The 20,159-nt window shown below is 38.0% G+C and overlaps 1 protein-coding gene across 1 annotated transcript; it reads left to right on the top strand.

The window, feature by feature from the left end:
- The first annotated feature begins 5,399 nt into the window (after window positions 1-5,399).
- Window positions 5,400-19,349, top strand: LOC139731486 (zinc transporter 7-like). Its single transcript, XM_071642369.1, has 11 exons — window positions 5,400-5,535; window positions 8,050-8,151; window positions 8,876-8,989; window positions 11,439-11,526; window positions 12,698-12,818; window positions 13,513-13,683; window positions 14,457-14,528; window positions 15,313-15,448; window positions 16,216-16,306; window positions 17,316-17,465; window positions 18,615-19,349. Exons 1-11 carry the CDS (start codon window positions 5,459-5,461, stop codon window positions 18,660-18,662), a joined length of 1,170 nt encoding a protein of 389 aa, XP_071498470.1. The 5' UTR covers window positions 5,400-5,458; the 3' UTR covers window positions 18,663-19,349.
- The last annotated feature ends 810 nt before the right edge of the window (window positions 19,350-20,159 follow it).

Below are 20,159 nucleotides of genomic sequence, written 5' to 3' on the forward strand. Positions count from 1 at the left end.
GATCATTTATCTTTACGACTTCTGCTCCTAAGAAGTCAAAAAACTCCAAACGTAGCCGTATGTGAAAGCTAGACGGTGGGACACCAGTCGATTCCGATGCGAGGTCAGGTAGCAGAGCCAAGGTTCAGAAAAGACGCAGCTAGCTAGCACCACTGCACTGGTGGGCGATGCTGCGGCGGCCGCCGCGGCTCCAGCTCCTCCAGCGCTCGAGTTGGAGAAGTTACGTGTGTAGCCAAATAGCTAGTCGCTGTGCATGTGTACGTGCTGTCTTGTTCATGTCCGTTACAAACGAGAAGATAAGCTAGTCTGCGGTTCCAAACCTTTCTCGTGAACAAACGGCTTCTGCAAAGCCCTCCCTCTACGACAGAGTCAGGGCATGAAATAGCAGCTGCATCGTTCTCTCTCTCCCTTCAACAAGTCTTCCACTGACGTCACTGTGCAAAGATTATTGTCTCCGATTTTCTCCTTTTGACATTGTTCACAATCAAAACTTACTAAAACTTAAACTTTTATTTAGGTGATCCGTGAAAGCTAATGGATCACGGCATCATCTATTTCTGTACGAATTATTTCCTTGTGTATCTATCTATATTTTTATTCATTTCTTTCTGTACAAGGATCTTGCGTACTCAAAAAAGTTCATGCCCTTATCTCTCGAAAATTTCATCACCTTTGACTCATGAGCTCAGGATGCTCTTTTTTTATGGTGTCGTTATCTGAAATCATATCATTGTCTCTGTCCATTTCTAAATATTTCATGCAATTATCTGTTTCAGACCATTTATGGCATTTTGCGCCATTGCCCTACATGATGCTCATCCCTTTAAGCATTTTCTTTATTTTTAACATGGAATTGGTTTTCATAATGATTACTGAAATTCGCCAAATTTCAGGTCTATCCGATTGTTTATATGACGTCATGCTATACGTCCCGTCAGAGTCGAAATTCTGCCCGCGTGTTAATGGCAATTCTATAAACAGTGCAAAATAATGCGCGAAAAATCACAAATAACCCCCAATTTTTTGTGTTACATTCTGAAAGCTGATAGGTTGTATAAAGTGATTTGTGGAGTCACTGAGGTTGGAAAAACAATTCAAAGTTGTTAAACTGCTGTATGAAAGGAAAAATAGGAAATTAAAATATGACGTCGTAAGCCTATTCGAGGTATCTCGCATATACTTGATTAATTTTCACCCAGCTTCAGTATATACACTGTATAGGCATAGTAATATAATTATGCTGTGTCATATCGAACTGTCTTTTGGATTTAAATTGCACTTCTTCGATTTGATGACTGCATAAAAAACGATTGAAGTTATATATCCGTTAAAAATTTGACCATTAGGCCTGTACGTGTTAACTCCATGTCAGTAACCAAGTGGCAGTTGACATGACTTCATATTGTTTACCATTGGGGAGGGCTCCACACTAACTTCTATTTTTGGTGGCCTAAAAGCAAACACCCAACCTTTTTTGGTGGCCCGATCAGGCCACCAAATTCTTCATTTCTGAAATCTTGGTGGCCCGACGTGCGTTTTTGGTGGCCCCGGGCCACCGGGCCACCGTTAGTGTCGAGCCCTGCATTGGGAGTAGTGATTTGTAAACACATTCGAGTTAATTATATTTCATTTCGATGCATAAGTTGGGGTCAGTTGTATATCACAAAACATAGCATTTGCAATAAAGCCTATGATATAGGAGCAGGAGATATCACTACTTTTCTCAATGTAACTGTATATACATGGTTTATTCTAGAAACAACTATCGTTCACATTTTGTATATCTGGCAAAATGTCATTGAATATATTGATTAACACATTGGTTAATCATATTGATTGTTTCTTTCCCTTACGACGTATATTATAACTAGGCCTATTTGAAGAGTTTGTTAGCAAAAACCGATAAGTCCATATTTGCCAAATGGAGATATCTGCGATTAAGGGTCAAGAAAAATAAAGAGAATAATAAGAAAATTTTTGCTTCTTTTGACCATAACTTCAAAAATGTACCTTTGGTGACCAATATATCATTTAAAAGGTATCATTTTGTACTTTATGACAGAGACCGTACTTCAAAATCTTCAGAAATGGACTTATCGGTTTTTTCGAACAAACTCTTCATTTTGAAGCACTAAATAAAGCTGTTTTTTATTTCATCTTCATGATATAATGCAGATTTCAATATATACAACAATTGACACTTCAGGTTGTCCGTTGAATGCCCTCCGCTTATTTATGGGATGGGCTTACGTCTAAAGTTTGGTGGAAATTGAAAAGTAGGCCTTTCAATCTTGGATGGGCAGAATTACCTGCATCTTAGTATCGTCCGCATTATCCCGTTTCGATTCCTGCATGTTCTTTGCATGCACACTGGGGCACTATACATCTCAAAAATGCATGTCCAATAATATTGCTCGAAATCACTACGGATCGATGAACAGATCACTATAATTTTGTTAGTCTTGACAAATCTTCTTATCATAGTCTAGTTTTGATTCATTCTTTTGATTCTTCTTTTTTTCTCGCACTATAAAGTCAAAATAACGACTTGGAGGGGTGGACCTATAGTTACAAAAACAAACATGATTTTATGACATTTAGTGTTTGTAACCAGCGGAGAGTGCATGGACAGCATCATCTCAACTTATTTGCAGTGGTTGGTTGTGACGATTATTGCTATTCGGTGATATGGTAAAATGAATTTCCCATATCTCAATTCTATCATCATGAAACCGATCCATTCTATTCGTCTGCAACAACACTATGAACACTATGTCATTGAATGTTTTTACTCTCACTTTATAGTCAATGGTAACGACATTATTAACGCATAAAAACAAGAATGATCAAAGGTTTATGAGGCAATATGCAACTATATTATGTGATTTAAACAGGAATAGGCCCTACTGAACAAAAAAGAAATCAAATATATGGGCCCCATTTTGCCTGCATTGCCAACTTTCTGGATTAAACAATCTCTTTTCATCTCGTTGCTGTAAAATGTTTTAATACAGAATGATGACTGACTGTTTCAGTGGAGGAACTGGATCATGCACAGTAGACACGACCTATAGGTGTGCATGTACAACCGTGCTGACTTATCCCGGTGCTCTCTCGGAACCAGTGCACGAACTGCTTTATCATGATGGATGTTTATTTGCACAGTCATCAATATTACTGTTTAGCACCGTACATGAACATTAATTCCCTTCCTTATATCCGGTGGACGTGTGAGTGTATACCGCAGATCCGTACTACGGTTGTTCAGGGAACTCCAGTGTGAACACTTAAAACGCCAAGCTCTCGATCTCCTTGCAATTCCTTCTCTTAAACTTTGTGCATGAGATATAATAGAGAGCGCATGCGTGTGGCATAATTTCTTGCATAATATAATAACTTATGAAAATTATCTTTGCGTGTTTGTGTGTGTTTGTATGTTTGTTGATCGTTAGTGTCTGTCCGTGCTTCATGCATGCATGGCCGGCGCCATGTTTTCAGAAGCGGGGGGGGGGGGGGGGGGGCTTCTGAGTTTTATGAGCTAAAAAACCAAGAAAACAAAATTAAAAAAAAAACCAAAAAAAAGTATTTCATACCCACAGCGCAACATCGGGGGTGCATACCACTTCTGGATTTCTTCAGCTGACATAAAAAAAAAGGGGGGAGCTCAAGTGGTGACACCCTATGCATTCCTATGTACAGGTGCGAAAAAGTGTGTGTGTGTGTGGGGGGGGGGGGGGGGGGGGGTAGCCCCCGCTGCCCCCCCCCCCCCCCCCCGTTTCGCCCTCACAATGTGCCTGTGGTCGGTCCTATACGGGATATTGCGGTTATTGCGTGTCTTTCGTGGAATGTACGGCTGCGATCTGTTCTCCGTATATAAGGTTTCATATTTCAACTATATACCATATACATTATACCGCATTGTTGCCACTGGTAGCGGCTTAATTTATTCTGGAAGCGTATCTATAGGTGCTATAAATATGCTACTGAGAATTACTGTATTCAGATTCTTCATGCTAATAGTTAAACAAGTACATGATGCTAAGACCCACATGCATAAAGAAAATCATCGTTGCAGTTACTATTATCATTTTGTCATAATTATTCCTGTCCACATACTTCTTATCATCATCATGATGATCAGCAGCAGCAGCACTGATGAACATAATATCTTCGGACGTATAGGCCCTATACGTGTCACAGTGTGTGAAAATTGTGATAACTATAACAGGTGCACGTACTATATCAAAATTTGAATAAAGATTTGTGGCACATGTGCAGCTGGTTGAGGTGGGGATTCATGTTTTGAACATTCCTAAGTGAGAGATAATGAGAAACCTCTTCTGAAATATGAAAGAGCATGTAATTTTAAAAGGGTCTTATTTGATGAAAAATTGTTTTCAAATGGCTGAGATAAACAAAAAAGAGATAATAACAAAAGGCGACAGGCCACACCTTTTATTAGCATCTCTTTGTTTCACCGTGTTTTTTAGATATCTCAGCCATTTCAAAACCGATTTTCATCAAATAAACTTTTGATACCCCCTTAGAATTGCATATGCTCTTTGACATTTTATAGAGTGGTTTCTGCTCGCAAAACTAAATCCTCACCTCAACCATACAACTCTACACACCCTTTAATGTGGGATTCATATTTTGCTGATTTTGCGTTCCCGAAGCCAGGGCAGTTCTACTCTCTTGATGCTATAGCCTCCAAAATAACTGAAAACAGATCGGACTTTGTCAAAAGCCTAGATACATAAAGGCCTAGTGTTTCCATAATCTATTTTTTTTTTCATTCTTAGATTTGGTATCAAATTCATGTTTTTAGGGCCCTATTCATCACGAGTGAAGGTAGCCATTTGGCTAACTGTTCGACCCCCCTCCGGATCCTCTCTCAGGAGGGGGGAATTGTGAGCTTGATTGACTTTATTGCGCTTTTTATGCTCCTTGCGTCTTCTGTCCTCTATAGGCCTATAACGACTTTCGGTCATCATAGAGTATAGACACTGTCCGCTAACAGAAGTCGGGCTATACCTTTTAATTAAAAAAAAATCATTTAGGGCCTATATTCTTATTTATTCATTATTTATTTTTGTAATATCATTCTATTTTGGAGGAGGAATATAATAATAACACAAAATAGAAACTCGACACTTAAGCATCATTTATATGGTAAGTGCAAATCTGTAAGGATATTTCAAGCGATATTAATAATCATGACTTAGTGTCACTAAACAAAATCAATGAAAGACTGTGGTGTAGACTAATCATCGGATGTCAACACGAATCGCGGAAGTACGTAGATGGGGGTATGACTGTGGGATATCCATGTGTGCAACGTGTGCATATTATGCTGATCAAATTACCATCAAGCACGACTTTTGCCCCAGACACAGACGCGCCGGTCGTAACTAATAGAGGGATATTTTCTCGACATCTCTGATTCAGAAGGTTACAAATGCTTCCAGTCCACAAAAATGACCAACTGTACAAGCCAAGATTCAAGTTATGGGTCACAATACAGGCGTGGTGGAGGTGAGAAGTAGACTTTTTCTCTATTCGTAAAGCGTGCGGATTTTTCTAATACTCTGTAACAGCTGTGCTTACTCGTGACAAACAGTAGCCACAGTAGCGGCTGTGATTATGGCCATGCCCACGTCTTGTAACCGGTGCTCGGCTCGGTTCGGCCCGTCTTGAGCTGTCTTATTGGTACTCTTTTTGTATGAATGTACAACTTTGAAAATATCGTGATTTAGTTTTACCACGCAATGGCACATTTTGATTATGGTGTGTATGAAGATAGACTCTAACTCGGTTCTTTTCTGTTTAAATAAGTTCAAGTTCAAGTTCAAGTTTATTCAAAGTTTCCACAATACAAAAATTACATAAAAACAATAATATCCTAGAACATCGATAGAATCAGGAGAGGTTGGTTCTATAATCTAAGTTAGCAATTATTTTACTCATCACCGACCAGAAATTAATACTGCTCATAGTTTTATCAAGTCAAGGCTAGTACTGCCAAAAGAATTATCGTCAAACATGATCTGGTTTTTGCATGACATTAATATAGACTATGAATGATCTATGACGAAGAACGTGTGGTCGTGAGTGAGCTTGGTGAAGTTTGAGGAAATCCTGAAGACAATCACTTCAAAAGTCCTGAACATTTAGTCTTGTCCATTGAATTGCTGCCATGCCATTTGTGATGTCATAGTCGTGGAATGTGAACAAGGCCAATGTAAAGAAATGTAAAGAAAATTCCAGATTTTTGTTTGTTTGAATGAATTCAAGTTAATGGATTTTTTTTTTCTTCTTTGACTTGTACTGTGGCACTGCCTCAACTTATTTTTCCTGACAGTGTACATATACCGTATGTCCCCCAAAAAATTACAATGGGGCCCTCCGCAATTTAAAAACAGTGAATCAATCCAAATACAAATTCAGGGTACGACACTATAACTCATTGCCCACATCTACAGAAAACCTCATTCGATTAGCTTCAGTGGTCAAAGAGAAATGAGGAATTCTGTAGAGCATGTCAAGAATCTCTTCCCTTCAAGTTCTGTCCATTGTATTCACACACAAAAGCATTGAAGTGCTATTAAAACTTCGAAGAATCAGACTCATGACATGCTTTGCAACATTCCACATTTCTCTGTGACCGCTTAACCAAACTGAATGGGGTTTTCTGCAAAATAGAGCTAAGATGTTATATTTTAATACCATGAAGTAGCATTAGACAATTTAATCATATTGGATGTTATCAATATGAAAATTTGATAGTATTTTTTTTTTTTTTTTTTTGGGGGGGGGGGGACATACTGTATGTATGTCCATGTTATGTTGGCTCCATTAGAGATTCCCTCTGCCTTTTGAAGGCTGCAATTAAAGGTCAACTGCAGTCAAACCTGCCTAAACAGCCACCTGTCTATAGTGGTCACCTGACATATCAGCCACTAAAAGAAATTCCCCTTGAGAGAATGACATGGTAAAGATTCACCATTACAAATCACCCAATTCACCATTACCAAACAACAATAAAGGGAGAGGGAGAGAGAGAGAGTTAGAAGGAGTGGAGGAAAAGAGAACACAAAATTACAATAATGAAATTAAAACAAACACAACAGGATTTTAAAAAAAAAAGTGTGCTGATAATTTTTGGCTTAGTAAAACAGAGTGGGATTAACGTATGAGCTTTAATTGTTCCTTGCCATGATATATAGCTGAAATGAGTTTTTTGCTGGCAAGCTAAAGAAGTCACAATGTGAATTGCTAGGTCAGAGTCAGTAAGTTAATGATAGGAAGTTACATAACTCTCTTACCAATCTACTCTTGGTGATACCGGACACTTTGTAGGCAAACAGTACTGTGCAAACCCAAACTGTCATTCATCCCAACACAAACGATGTTGACAAGTGAAACCCAGCCATGTACATTTATTTGTTCATTGCAGGACAGTGAAACACAGTCTTATACATGATACAGAATTATGATTTTTATTTTCATGCTATGCACAGTGAAACACAGTCTTATACATGATACAGAATTATAATTTTTATTTTCATGCTATGCACCTATACCAGAGCTCATCAGTGGCCACTTTTGAGCAGATAGTAGAGTTACTGGTACTCATTGTAAATGGAAGGAAAACATTGAATCAGCATTTGTTTTGAATTTTTGGATTTACATTGTTTCACTTTTTTTTTTTTAATTTTACTGTTAAATTGCTGAGTTTTAATTATTTTACTTTAAACACTGGTGGTGGATATGTGTTACCTTCAACTATGTTTCAAAACAACAAAAGAAAGAAAAGGTATTCAGTGCACTCCTATTTGTATAACGGACACGGTTACAAAGAAATAAAAATTCATGCCGCAAGATTATCCTCTCTTTGCTTTTTATTGTTTATTTATTTGGTTATAGCAACATTTTGATATAACGAAAGAAAACTGCCTGTTGGAGGACTTCGTTTTAATGGGAGTCCGCTGTACTGCAATTATTTCATGTTTGATACTAATTAAAAGTGGTCTCTTTGTTTTCTTTCAGGGCCATATTTTCAGACCAGACCTCCAGGAATCTGTTCATGTTTCTAGTGCTCAACCTTTCCTTTGCCTTTGTGGAACTGGCCTATGGCATCTGGTCTAACAGGCAAGTATCTGTGCAGTTTACGTAACATCTCTGTGTTTCTCAGCCATGTGCTCAATTTGAGACCAATTTTTCAGTGTTTCCTGGGTTCATTACTCTTTAGCTAGACATGTAGTTTTGCACATCTCTGCTGTTTTGGCAATCACAGTACTGTAACATTACATACCACAAACCACATGCACATGATCAGTGGCCTCGGTGGAGATTACTTGTATAACCTTTAATGCATTTACCATCTTACAATGTCTTTGTGTTAAATTGAGCAGATGTAAATCATTAAAAAAGTTATGTGAAGGTGCAGATGCAGAGAGCAAAACCATGATGTTAAATATGCTCATCAGTCAGGAAGATGACGAATTAACATATCAGGTGATCATGTAGTGCTTTTATTGAAGACAAGTTAAAAAGAAATGATAGATAAACTGTCATAGCGTAGCATGTTGAAGGACATTGCTCACATAATATTCAAGCATTTATCATGATTGAATGTAGAATACTTTGCTGCATAAAATGCAGTGGACAAGTTCATAAAGTTCTCAATGTATCTTGCCATTTGCTGGTTGCATTGAATTGCCTGTGTTGTCTCTGTTGATGTACAGTGAAACCCAAACATGTCACACAAGAGTAGATTTAAGCTTGGGTTGCCTGGCAACTAGCATCCTAAAGTACACGTACAATGATGTGATCTTACATGTATCTTTCTTTTTGTTCATCTCTTTTATACCAGCCTTGGCCTGATCTCTGATTCGTTTCACATGTTCTTTGACTGCACTGCCCTGCTCGCTGGTCTCATCGCAAGCATCATTTCCAAGTGGCGAGCTAATGACAAATTCTCCTATGGGTGAGTTACGCTGTATAACCCCCTTTCTCCCCTCCAAGACTTTACAGGGAGTTTCTGCAGATCCAGGATATTGGTATTATTATGATTATTTTATTCCAAATTACCATTTTCATTCAGGTTGACTGTTAGTGCCAACGACCAACGCTGCACTCTGGCACTGGTCCGACGGTCCTAAACGGTAAAAATCACTGTTGGACCAGTAACTTTTTCAGAAATGGACCAGTAAATAATGGAAAAACTGGGTACCTGCTGGTCCGACAAACAAGTTGGACCTGTAGAGAAAATGGGTTAGTGTGCAGCCCTGCTGTAAACGTATTGGGAGAATAATGAAGAAAATAATGGTAGAAGCCTGCCAGTTGCCATAGTGACAGTTGTAGGGGTGTTTTTTTTATAGATATTTTTGTCACTTGTTGTAGCTTCTGGACAATACCATTTTGAACCAACAATGGCCATCAAAATTGAAATTATTGCCGTAGTAGTTGCCAGATGCATGCAGAAATCAAATGTCTCTGAGTTGCCACTCTCCATAATTGATAATATGAATTAATGTGCATATGCTAGGCACACCAGGACCATCTGCTGAAATTAGCCAGCTACTGTGATGAATAGTCTGATTGTTATGAAAATCTGACAACTGAGCAGGCATAATTGCCAATCAGGAGTGTTTCTTTTCTTTTCTTTTCTTTTTTCAGTTTAATCTGATTATCATTGTCTTCTTGTTGAACAATAGATTACCTTTGGAAAAAAATGGAAGCTGAATGTAAGCGCATCGTAGAGATATTTCTTGTCCATATGACGGGAAAGTGTTAAAACGTATGTAAGAATAGTTTTGATAAAGAACTATTGCAGCACTTCTAAAATGGTTGAATATCCTCGTCTGAATGTCAGAGTAATTAATATGCTCATCAAACATCTCAAAAAGTTCTTTGTTTTTGCGATCCATGTATTTTGTAATATGTGTGCATGCATTTTTTTTTTTTAAATCTCCCTAATGCATCAGTGTCAAAGGCGGTTAAATAATGTCTCCTCTCTTTGACATTGTTTTAGCTAAAAAAAAAAAACCAACAAAACGTACAGCCCTACAGCAGACCTACAATAATAAGACCAGTGATGGATTAACTAACAGTTGCAACAGAAAAACTATCGCTTGTTGCACTCTTTTCTTGATAAATTTACAACCACCATTCTGGTTTTCCAAATTGAATTCGCGTGTCATTGCTGTCTGGTTAACCTCGTTTGAGGACAAGGCTGCAAAAAGAGGTGCCTCGGGGGGAAACGATGAATTCAGTGTTTTAGTACGTTTTGTTGTTGTTGTTTGTTTTACCAGGGAGGTGTGGTGAAGCTGTCTAGCCTGCACATGCCTGCCACACAAGCGCAGCGCGCCGTGGTCCCACCATCCGATCCAAGATCTTTGAGGGGAAGGCGGCGCTTTGTGCACGTTGGGCGCAAAGCTCTAGTTTGGCGGCTGCGGAACTCAACAGACTTGACTTGAAATGTTGCTTTGAGTGACCATCAAACATAATTCATGCATGCGTAGCGCGGTACGCGCAAAAGTGGTTTCTCATTAGGTGATTGTTTAAGTGTGTATTGTTTTTAGGTATTTGTTGCCGATTCATCCATTTTTTTCTTGTTATTCCTCTAATTGTGATATTTGCAGGGCTGCCAACTCTCACGCATTGAGTGTGAGACTCACACATTTTGGTCCTTTCTCACTCTAAAACTTTATTTCATTTGCATGCATTTCTATTGATCTCACTCATTTTGACTCCTAAATTATAGCATTGGCCTATGGGAGTCTCACTCTCAACTAGTTTCCAGTGTTGGCAGCCCTGTATTTGTGAGCCACTTGGAATGTGCATGCATGTGTGTATACATCAAAGAAATGATCTGTAATGTCAATGTGAGTGTTATATCATTCATCCAAATACATGTACCATCATGCATTAAAATGTTGGCCTTTTGCCTAGCCTCTGTTTCAGGCTTGTCTTTCAGTTCAGGTTTGATAGCTTAGGCTACTCTGGTCTGTGCACACTACTGTGTATAGCAAGTGTTGTTGGAACAGAGATATCTCTGCTCAGCTTACACAAGGCTCAATTTCAATCACAAACTCAAGTAAAATCTGTCGAAAAATGTTGCTGGCCAATCTTTTAGTGACATGTCAAATGAATAATATTGTTTGATTAGATTATTATCATTATTTTTTTTGCTGCAAATGTAAATTAGGGTTGCAAAGAGGTTGAAAGATTGAAAGACAAATTTGAACCAAAAGACTGCATAGTGCTTATTTTTCACCCATGAATTCAAGAACAAGTGCTCTATTGGCACCATTACAGACCATGGTGTATCACATATTGACATTTCATAATGAGTGAAGTAAAAGAAAGGAGTGTCACATGATTGTATCTATTTTTGAGTACGTGTACTCTTGGATCCTTCTACCCACATGTAGGTACGTCCGCATGGAGATCTTGGCGGGTTTCGTCAACGCCTTGTTCCTACTCTTCATAGCATTTTTCATCTTCTCCGAAGCCGTAGAAGTAAGTAATGTCGGCTTGGATCTTTCAAAGTACGATGCATGTTTGTCGATAAAATGGCATGATGTTATTCTTATGGGGTGGAAGGGAGTTTGGTACCCCCCAAAAAAAAGATTTACATAAATACAATTAAAGGTCTTGTTTACCTTTGGGAACAGTGATTTTAAAAATGTTCACGATATCACATTTGATGCATATGTGTAGGTCTGTTGTATCACAAAACATCCTACCATATGAAATTTTAGCAATAAAGCCTAAAAATACAAGGAGATATCTGTATTTTTCTCATATGTAATTGTAGACGGTTAAAGGAATAGTACAGTATTGGTGGAGATGAGAATTGGGCTTTTAACTTTTTGTGAGATACCAAGAAAACACTTATGAAATAGTACAGAGCATACCATTTTAAGAGGAATTCAAAGTTTATTTAATGAAAATTGGGTTTGGAATGGCTGAAACATCCAAAAACAAAGTAAAACAAAGCGATCATAATAAAATGTGGGTCCCACACTTCATTGAATCACTCTGTTTTGGATATCTCAGCCATTTCAAAACCAATTTTCATCAAATAAGTGTTGAATTCCTCATGGAATTACATGCTCTTTCATATTTCATAAGAGGTTTCTCATTACCTCACCAAAAAATGTCAGAAACCTGAAATTAGGTCTCAACCAAAAGTATACGATACCTTTATAGATTGCTCACCTATGGAAGACTAGTCCTGAGTACACTTTGACAGGTGTCTATGGGAAACGTAGTGTTATTAGCAACTGAAAACTTACTGTTGGGCTAGTTGGGCAAGCTAACTTCTAATAAAATACACACATGTAGGGCCCCTTTGTTCAATGCGGACATGTGGAAGAAACATCATAATTTGTATTACAGAAAACATTCATCAGTTGGGGATGATAACACAACAGGAGGTTATGGCTTTTTTACCAACTTTCAGTAATTTTGTGGGTGAGATTCCATCCACTCCCGTGGACTTTATCAAGCTTTAAGAAAGTCTTCTCTTTACATCAAAGTCTTGAGAAAATATTGCCCTGCTGTAAATGATGTGTGGCTTTCTTCACCATGTATTCCACAAATGTATTTTTATATATTATTATTTTTTCTATTTGTGTAATGACCAATGATTTGTTTATCGCATTGCCTTTCACTTTGGTCCTTGCAGAGAGCGGTTGAGCCCCCTGAAGTCCGGCACGAGAGACTCTTCGTTGTATCTGTCTTGGGATTCTTTGTCAATATCATTGGAATATTTGCCTTTGGTCATGGGCACTCACACGGAGGTGGAGGTGAGTTGAAAATTCAGTTGATGTCATTTCTGTTGATAACTCTATGATTCCTTTGTTGTCACCATCAGTACTGCTTTCACTTCAGAATTAACTCCTGTAATTTTAATAGTGGTTGTATTCTTATTGCTTAGCTATTTAAGTTGCATTGCAAAGATTCAGTCCACAGCAGCTTGATGCATCAAGACTGAAATAATGGTTAATATTTTGAAACAGATAAATTTGATTGCAGTTTTGTGAATTGATGTTACTATCACCTTCAGACAAGAGCAGAAAGCAGTTCAGAAAGATTATGTACTCAGAGTACCTAATAACAGAATGTTATTTGATCCATTTCATTGCTTGCAGAGGGTGGAAAATCTAAAGTGTGTCATTTGCAAATCTGTTTCATGAAAGTTCATTATACAGTTATATTCACCAGAAATATTCTTTGGCAGAGGGATCAAGAACACTTTTATTGTATCTTCCTATAATGAAATTTAGAACCAACTGATGGGAAGTTGGTTACTGTAGGAAGCTCTCCGTGCAAGGGTAAAGTTAGGAAATTTGGTTCTGAATTGTTGCTGTCTGCTGAAGCAAGCTCTTTTGTTGACTTGTCTTCGTGTTTTTTTTTACTGAATTTTATATTTATTTTTACAAAACCAACCCTCAAAGTATTCAATCTGCTCTTGTGTGCATAATGTGTGACTCTCATCAGATCATGGACACAGTCATGGAGGACATGGCCACTCCCACGTAGAGAGCCTGAGCAGCTCATTGGCCAGCCACAGCCACAGCCATGGAGACCACGCCCACGATAGCCATGGACACTCCCACGATAACCATGGCCACTCCCACGGTGGGCATGGCCATGGTCATGGTGGGATGGGTAAGTCCAATCTGGAATATAATTGGACAGTTTGTTTATCAGAATAAATTTGAAATATGAAATGTATAAAATATGTATATATAATATATACTGTAAGAAATAAAATATATATAAAATTTTGAGTCTCCTACCCTAATCCTCTGTGCCACAACTACCCTTTTGGCTTTTACACTTTGAAAACTCAAAAAAGTTAGTTATTTGACATTTCTATGCAATTGAGATTCCCCCTGCATGGGCAACTTCCAAACTGAAGTCCTGGTTGCATATTAAATTGGTTTTGTTTTGATATACTTGTATTGTCAGTTTATTTCTGTTTGTTTGTATTTTTTTTTTTTTGGGGGGGGGGAAGGAGGAGCTGAAACTTGTACCTGAGAGTAAGATGTAAAATTTACGTCTATACTGCTGATTTAGGATGAAAATATATCCTTCATTACTTGCAGAACAGTTGTTTGTATAAAATTTGATTTTTGTTTCTCTCCCATTGATGGGAAGACACATTTTTAAGGAAGTAGGTGGGAGTTCAGATGAAACTTTATCTGTTGCTGGCAAATCCATAGGAAGTTTGAATGAAAGATTGATGAATATCTGCCAGATGCTACATCTAACATTGTGTAGTCAACACTTAGAAGGAAAACGATGTGGGCTTTAAAAAAAAAAGAAAGAAAACTGATAGAAGATAGAGAAAGGTGTCTCTTATCTCATGTATAATGGAAGATAGCAACCTGGCAAACACACAATTTTGTATTTCCATTTTTCCTCACCCTATCTGCCAGGATTGGATTATAAGGATGACGATTCTGAGCATCAGCACACTCCACAAGGAAGCCAGAAGCAGATCCTTAAAGGTATAGCAGCTTCCTTAACAACAACAACAACAACAACAACAACAACAACATTGATAATAATACAGTTAAAGGACAAGGAAGAGATAGAAATATATATTTCTACTGCTAGTTGTTCATGCGTTTTAGAAGGAATAAGAGTGTGTAGAGTGTTGTTTGTTTCCTTGCTGGTGTTAAGTTTAGTTTTCAGGAGGGAAAGGAGAGAATGTGATTAATTGGTATTTTGATATGCCGAATCAGAAACTATACACAACTGAACTGAGTGATTTTTCCTCTGTTTTTGTCATCATTCCTATTTGAGTACTGCCAACATGGGTTTTCAGAAGAAATATGTGGACTTTTTGCTAAAGGTCCTTCCTAATATTCACCAGTTTTGATTAGCAGATGACGAAGTAAAATTCTCTCTGTCATTGCAATAAACTGGGTTGATTCAACAGTGTGGAATTGCAGAGAGTATAGATATAAAACTTGTCTGACTTACAGAGAGAACTGACTGTAGTACTGGGAAACCCTGTGAAAAATTCTGTCACTGGGCCCGCCGATTTTACTTTGTTATACTGGGACCTTGCTGTAGATATGCTACAAAAAAGACCAGCTAAATACAGTAAAAGAAAGTGGGATCGCCAAATTCACCTTGTTAAAAGCAGTGCCGGTACCTCATGTTCCATGTATTCTGTATTTTTGTAAGTTGGTTTTCATTCCTCATATCAATTTTTAGTATGGTCCTGGTATGGTCTTCCTCTCAGTTGAATCACTCTAACTGTGTGTGTCTGTCTTGTTCCGTCAGGTGTGTTTCTGCACATTCTGGCCGATACTCTGGGCAGCGTTGGGGTGATCGTGTCGGCCATCTTGATGCAGTATTTTGGCTGGATGATTGTGGACCCGCTCTGCTCCATGTTCATCGCCCTTCTTATCATGATCAGGTTTGTTTGGTGCTTGGTGATGTTCTTATCCCCATCACGTGTGAGTTCTGTGCGACTAGTTCTGAAATAGAAGTGGGGTGTGTTTGCAAAGCATTGAGGGTGGATTATTATGGTAGCTCTTTGCATAATGTGTAATGTGAAATATTACATCATTTAATTCATAGGTACGATGTGACATTCACAAATGGCAGTTTATTGTAGTGGATCATCAACTTTTCCTGCATAGATTTTAAGATGTTCATTGCAGTGACAAGCAAAGGAGAATTAGTTAAAAAGATGTATGTGAGCTGTTTCCATTTTTTTACCCTTAGCAGAAAGTGACGTATGAAAGAAAGGAAATTTATTGAAACTCATCTATCATACAACTGAACAGATAAGTATATGAGAAGGGAGACTTATTTTATGATTTAGACTTTACCCTCAATTTACAAAAACAATTGCAGAAAAGTTTTGAGGAGTTATGGCTAATTTGTGATGTCAAATACAGGCCAAAGTCAATATAATGAGGAGATTAGGACTCAACCATCTTTTGTGTTCTACTTCTTCAGTGCTTCTCATCAAAGCCTGTTCAACAATTGGATGAGGGGTTGTGGTGTGGTGTTATGGGAGAAATCTTGTGGTATAGCGGCACACAAAATGTATTTCGCAAACATACACAAATATATATGTATGGGACTATTTGATATATGATGATGATGATGATGATGATGATGATAACAGTGATATCCAAGTAGTGCTAATGACCTTCTTTTTTACTTCTTTACCAGTGTCTTGCCATTACTCCAAGATTCTATCAGCATTCTGATGATGAGAACTCCATACGAGCTCGAGCTAGAACTGCCAAGCTGTTATCAGAAGGTATGATATTAGGCTGGTATTATCGCTTGATACTGTTTGTGCCATATATTTAGCGAGTCTTAATTTTCACAAATTGGGACTTTGCAACGATTTCGCAAGTGGTTTAATTCGTGATTGTGGAATACAGTATTGAACAGAGAAATATGTTTGTGCATGTCACATTCATGTTGGGATCAGAGTGAATGTTTTGGCGTGTGCTTTAACTAGCGAATAGCACCTGACTCGAGAAATTCACAAAAATAAAAACCTCACGAAATATTTGGCATATACAGTACTTGAGGGGAGTCTGTGTGTGTGTCTGTATCTGTGTTAGTATATGTGTGTGTGTGTGTGGTTAGAGACTGTAACTCCCCCACTTTTGGTTATTACTGTATACACCAAATATTTTGTGAGGTTCTTATTTTCATGAATTTTGTGAATCGGGTGCTATTTCAATTTGTGAATTTAATAAAATATTAGCTCTGATCCCTGACATGAATGTGACATGCAAGCATAGTATGCTCATCTAGTACATGTATGTGGAGGTGTTAGAGGCACACAGTTTGAGAATAAGTGACAGTTTGTTGTGCCAGAAAAAGTTACCATGCAAACACATGGAATTTTCAATATCTCATAGACAACAGTATCAACCAAAAACCTTTTCTCATGCATCTGAAAGTTACAGCTCACTGTATGTGCCACGAAGAGGAAGTATTAGGGTCTACTGTCAATTTCTATTTTTCTAAGCTCGTTTATGATCATGCAGTTAACCCGTTCCATACTGAATTCCGAAATGCCCATAGATTTGATACACAGGCCACCAGGTTCCCATGCGGAAAAGGTTAAGATCACCCAAAACAGTCCAACAAAGCAGCCAAAAGCTTTTTTTTAAGTATCTTTTTTTTGTTGTTGAGATTTTTGTTAGCTGATATATGCCCTTCCCCCACAAGTGTGGCAAGTTCTACCTCTAGTCTACACCCCTGGAGTTCCAACCTGACATATCATCTTGTTTGTCCTCTCATCTATACAGGTTGCAAACCTGGAGGGTGTCTACAGTATTCAGGACAAGCACTTCTGGACACTGTGTACCGACGTCTACGTAGGGACCCTCAAACTCGAAGTTGCTGCTAAGGCTGACATCAAGTACATCATCACACAAACACACAATATATTTGCTCAGGTGAGTTACCGTACTTGCTGGGGTTACGGAGTAACCAGTAGGCCTTGCATGTTAGCCCTGATAATATTAAATAGGCCTATAGCTTTGTATGGATCCATTCAAACCATAGTCCCGTCCCATGTTCATATTAAGTTGAATTGATAAAGTGATAAGTTGAATTGATAAAGTGATATCATACAAACAGAGTAGATAAAGTGTCATGCAAATGTGGCAAGATTATTCTCCTTTATGATTTCAAAGTAGACAGGACTGTATTCTTATGAGATATAATGTCACCTGGTTCATGGGCGACTGTACAGTGGAACCTTGTTATAGCATAGAGGTTGGACATAACAAAATCTTCTTATGACAAGGTGGTTTTTGAGGTCCCAACTCTTTATGTTTCCCTTTTTTTTTTGTAAGGAACCTAAAATAGCAAGGTAATTGTAATGGTTTTTAGGTCCTCACCATAGCGAGGATCCCCTATATATTGTACAAGCACAACTTTTCACACTATTTTGATATTTTGGTTTGGACAAATTTGGGTTAACTTTGCTTGTTTGTATTCTGAAGATGTGACATCATCTATACACAAATTTAGGAGCAGGGGAACCTCATAAGCTTCATGGGACCACTATAGCAAGCTTCCGCTATAATATTTCAGTTATTCATGGAAAATTTGTGAAAAACTTGTGGAAAAAAAACACACCGTACTGCATGGAATTTTAAATCATGTTAATTTAGGTGTACAAAGATATATTAAGATGAGGGATTCAGTGCAAAATTTTCAATTACATTATGATTGATTCATAAAAACTACCTAATTTGTATGGTAGATGTCTTTAATATGCATTTTGAATATTACAATATAATGATTACTTATCATTTTCTGTAACAATCATAGTAAAAAAAATTGTTTGGCAAATGTTTTCTGTAGGGTGTTATGCATATGCTCTTCCTTGAATAATTGTTGTTTGTGTATATTTCTTGTACGTAACGCTGATGGAAGGCACATTTCTGCAGTCATATTTGTGGACAATAAAATATTCAATTCAATTCAATTCAATATTCCATGTTGACACTACTCTCATATAAGAGCCTTTTACTAGGGCTCTTCCCATTGTGCTGTATCTTATATCAAGTTTCTATCTTTGTGTCTGTTTCTTTCAGGCCGGTGTGAGGCAGCTCTATGTCCAGACTGACCACGCAACTGTATGATGAACGTCCAGAGAGAGGTGCCCACCGCTTGACCTCCTCTCAAATCCTCGTCAACAATTGCCATGTATTAAATTAAAATATTCCAACATCGTGTTTTGCATCAAACTTCTTATTATGAGTACACCATTTACCTAAGAGTATTATCTGTATGAAAACATCTTCATTATATCGTTTTTTTTCTTTTCCTTGTAAATGTTTACTCTTTTAACTTTGAGTTTCTGTTAAATTGTGTATGTACTTTTTGCTGTATATAATTCCTAATCATGGCTGCAACTCTGTCACTAAACTTAAAGCATCATACGTTGGTCTCAGTATTTTTTCTGTGGCATCACGGCTCATTGTCATGCATTTTTGTTGCTCTTTACTGTATGTTTGTGTTCAGACTTTTTTTCCCTCCAATACCAAGCAGGGCAAAACTATACCATGACTTGTGTTAACGTATGAGCTTGTTGCTTTAAATCTGTCACATAGTTTGTCTTAGCATGACAACAGTCTCTGTTGGACTTGGTCCAGGAAATCTGTTAAATCAGCAAATTGTGGCACTTCGACCGCCAATATTGGAAGTCAGGTTGAAACAATTTCTGAAGAATGATTTGCATGTCACTCATTCATTCAGTACAGAATGGTGTGAAATTGTCGGAGCGCTGAAAGTGTGAAGGAAATTGCTATGTACAACAGAATTTAAGATGGAGAATAGTTGTAATTTAATTGTATGTGTTGACTCTTTTGAGAGATTGTTGGATAACCTAGCAAGCTTTCCTATCTGTTTTTTATTCTCTTGATCAATGAATCAATGTGATATCATGCCTTACAATTCTACACCAATGTCTAACCCTGTATTTTGAATGATGGACATGTGCTCAAAGATCCCACACTCAAGAAGATGATCAACCCTCCCAATTTTACACTGCCGCTGGTGAAACCGAAGTGGCTGCCGCTCACTAGCATTGAGTGGGTATAGACGGAACAAGCTTTAGCCTTTTGCAAAGGAGCTCGCAATAATTTGTGGACGTGCACAGTCACAGCAAGTGTAGTGACCTGCGAGCGGAGTTGAGTGAGCTGTGTGCCAGTCTACCGCCTGCTGTGACCAGGGAGGTGAGACGAAAACTCGCAGTGCACAGTCTTTTGGAAATCGTAATAGTGATAAACCTGCTCATGGTTTGGTGTAGCTATTGATGCAGTTTAATGTACTGCACGATTCTTTACAGAAAATTGCTTCTTTCTTATCTTAGCCTGTCTTGGTCCTACACAAACATCACCCACTCAACATTAGTTGGCGCACTCCTTAAAAATCCCACAATTCCAAGAGGCAGCGTTCCTCTTTTTGACTGAGAGTTGACCATCTTATGTATTGTGTAGGATCTTTGATGTACTTTAAAAGAGCAGATTGCTTTCAGTAAATGCCTTTTACAGGTCATAAGCATCTTTGTCACTGTACTAGGATTGGTCATGATTATTTTGAAAGTATGTTTTTCAGACATCACATTGGATGGTTAA

The sequence above is a fragment of the Diadema antillarum genome, unplaced genomic scaffold (genome assembly GCF_040938485.1).
Source record: "Diadema antillarum isolate AM-2024a unplaced genomic scaffold, OU_Dant_1.0 seq00000376_RagTag, whole genome shotgun sequence".
Lineage (NCBI taxonomy): Eukaryota > Metazoa > Echinodermata > Echinoidea > Diadematoida > Diadematidae > Diadema > Diadema antillarum.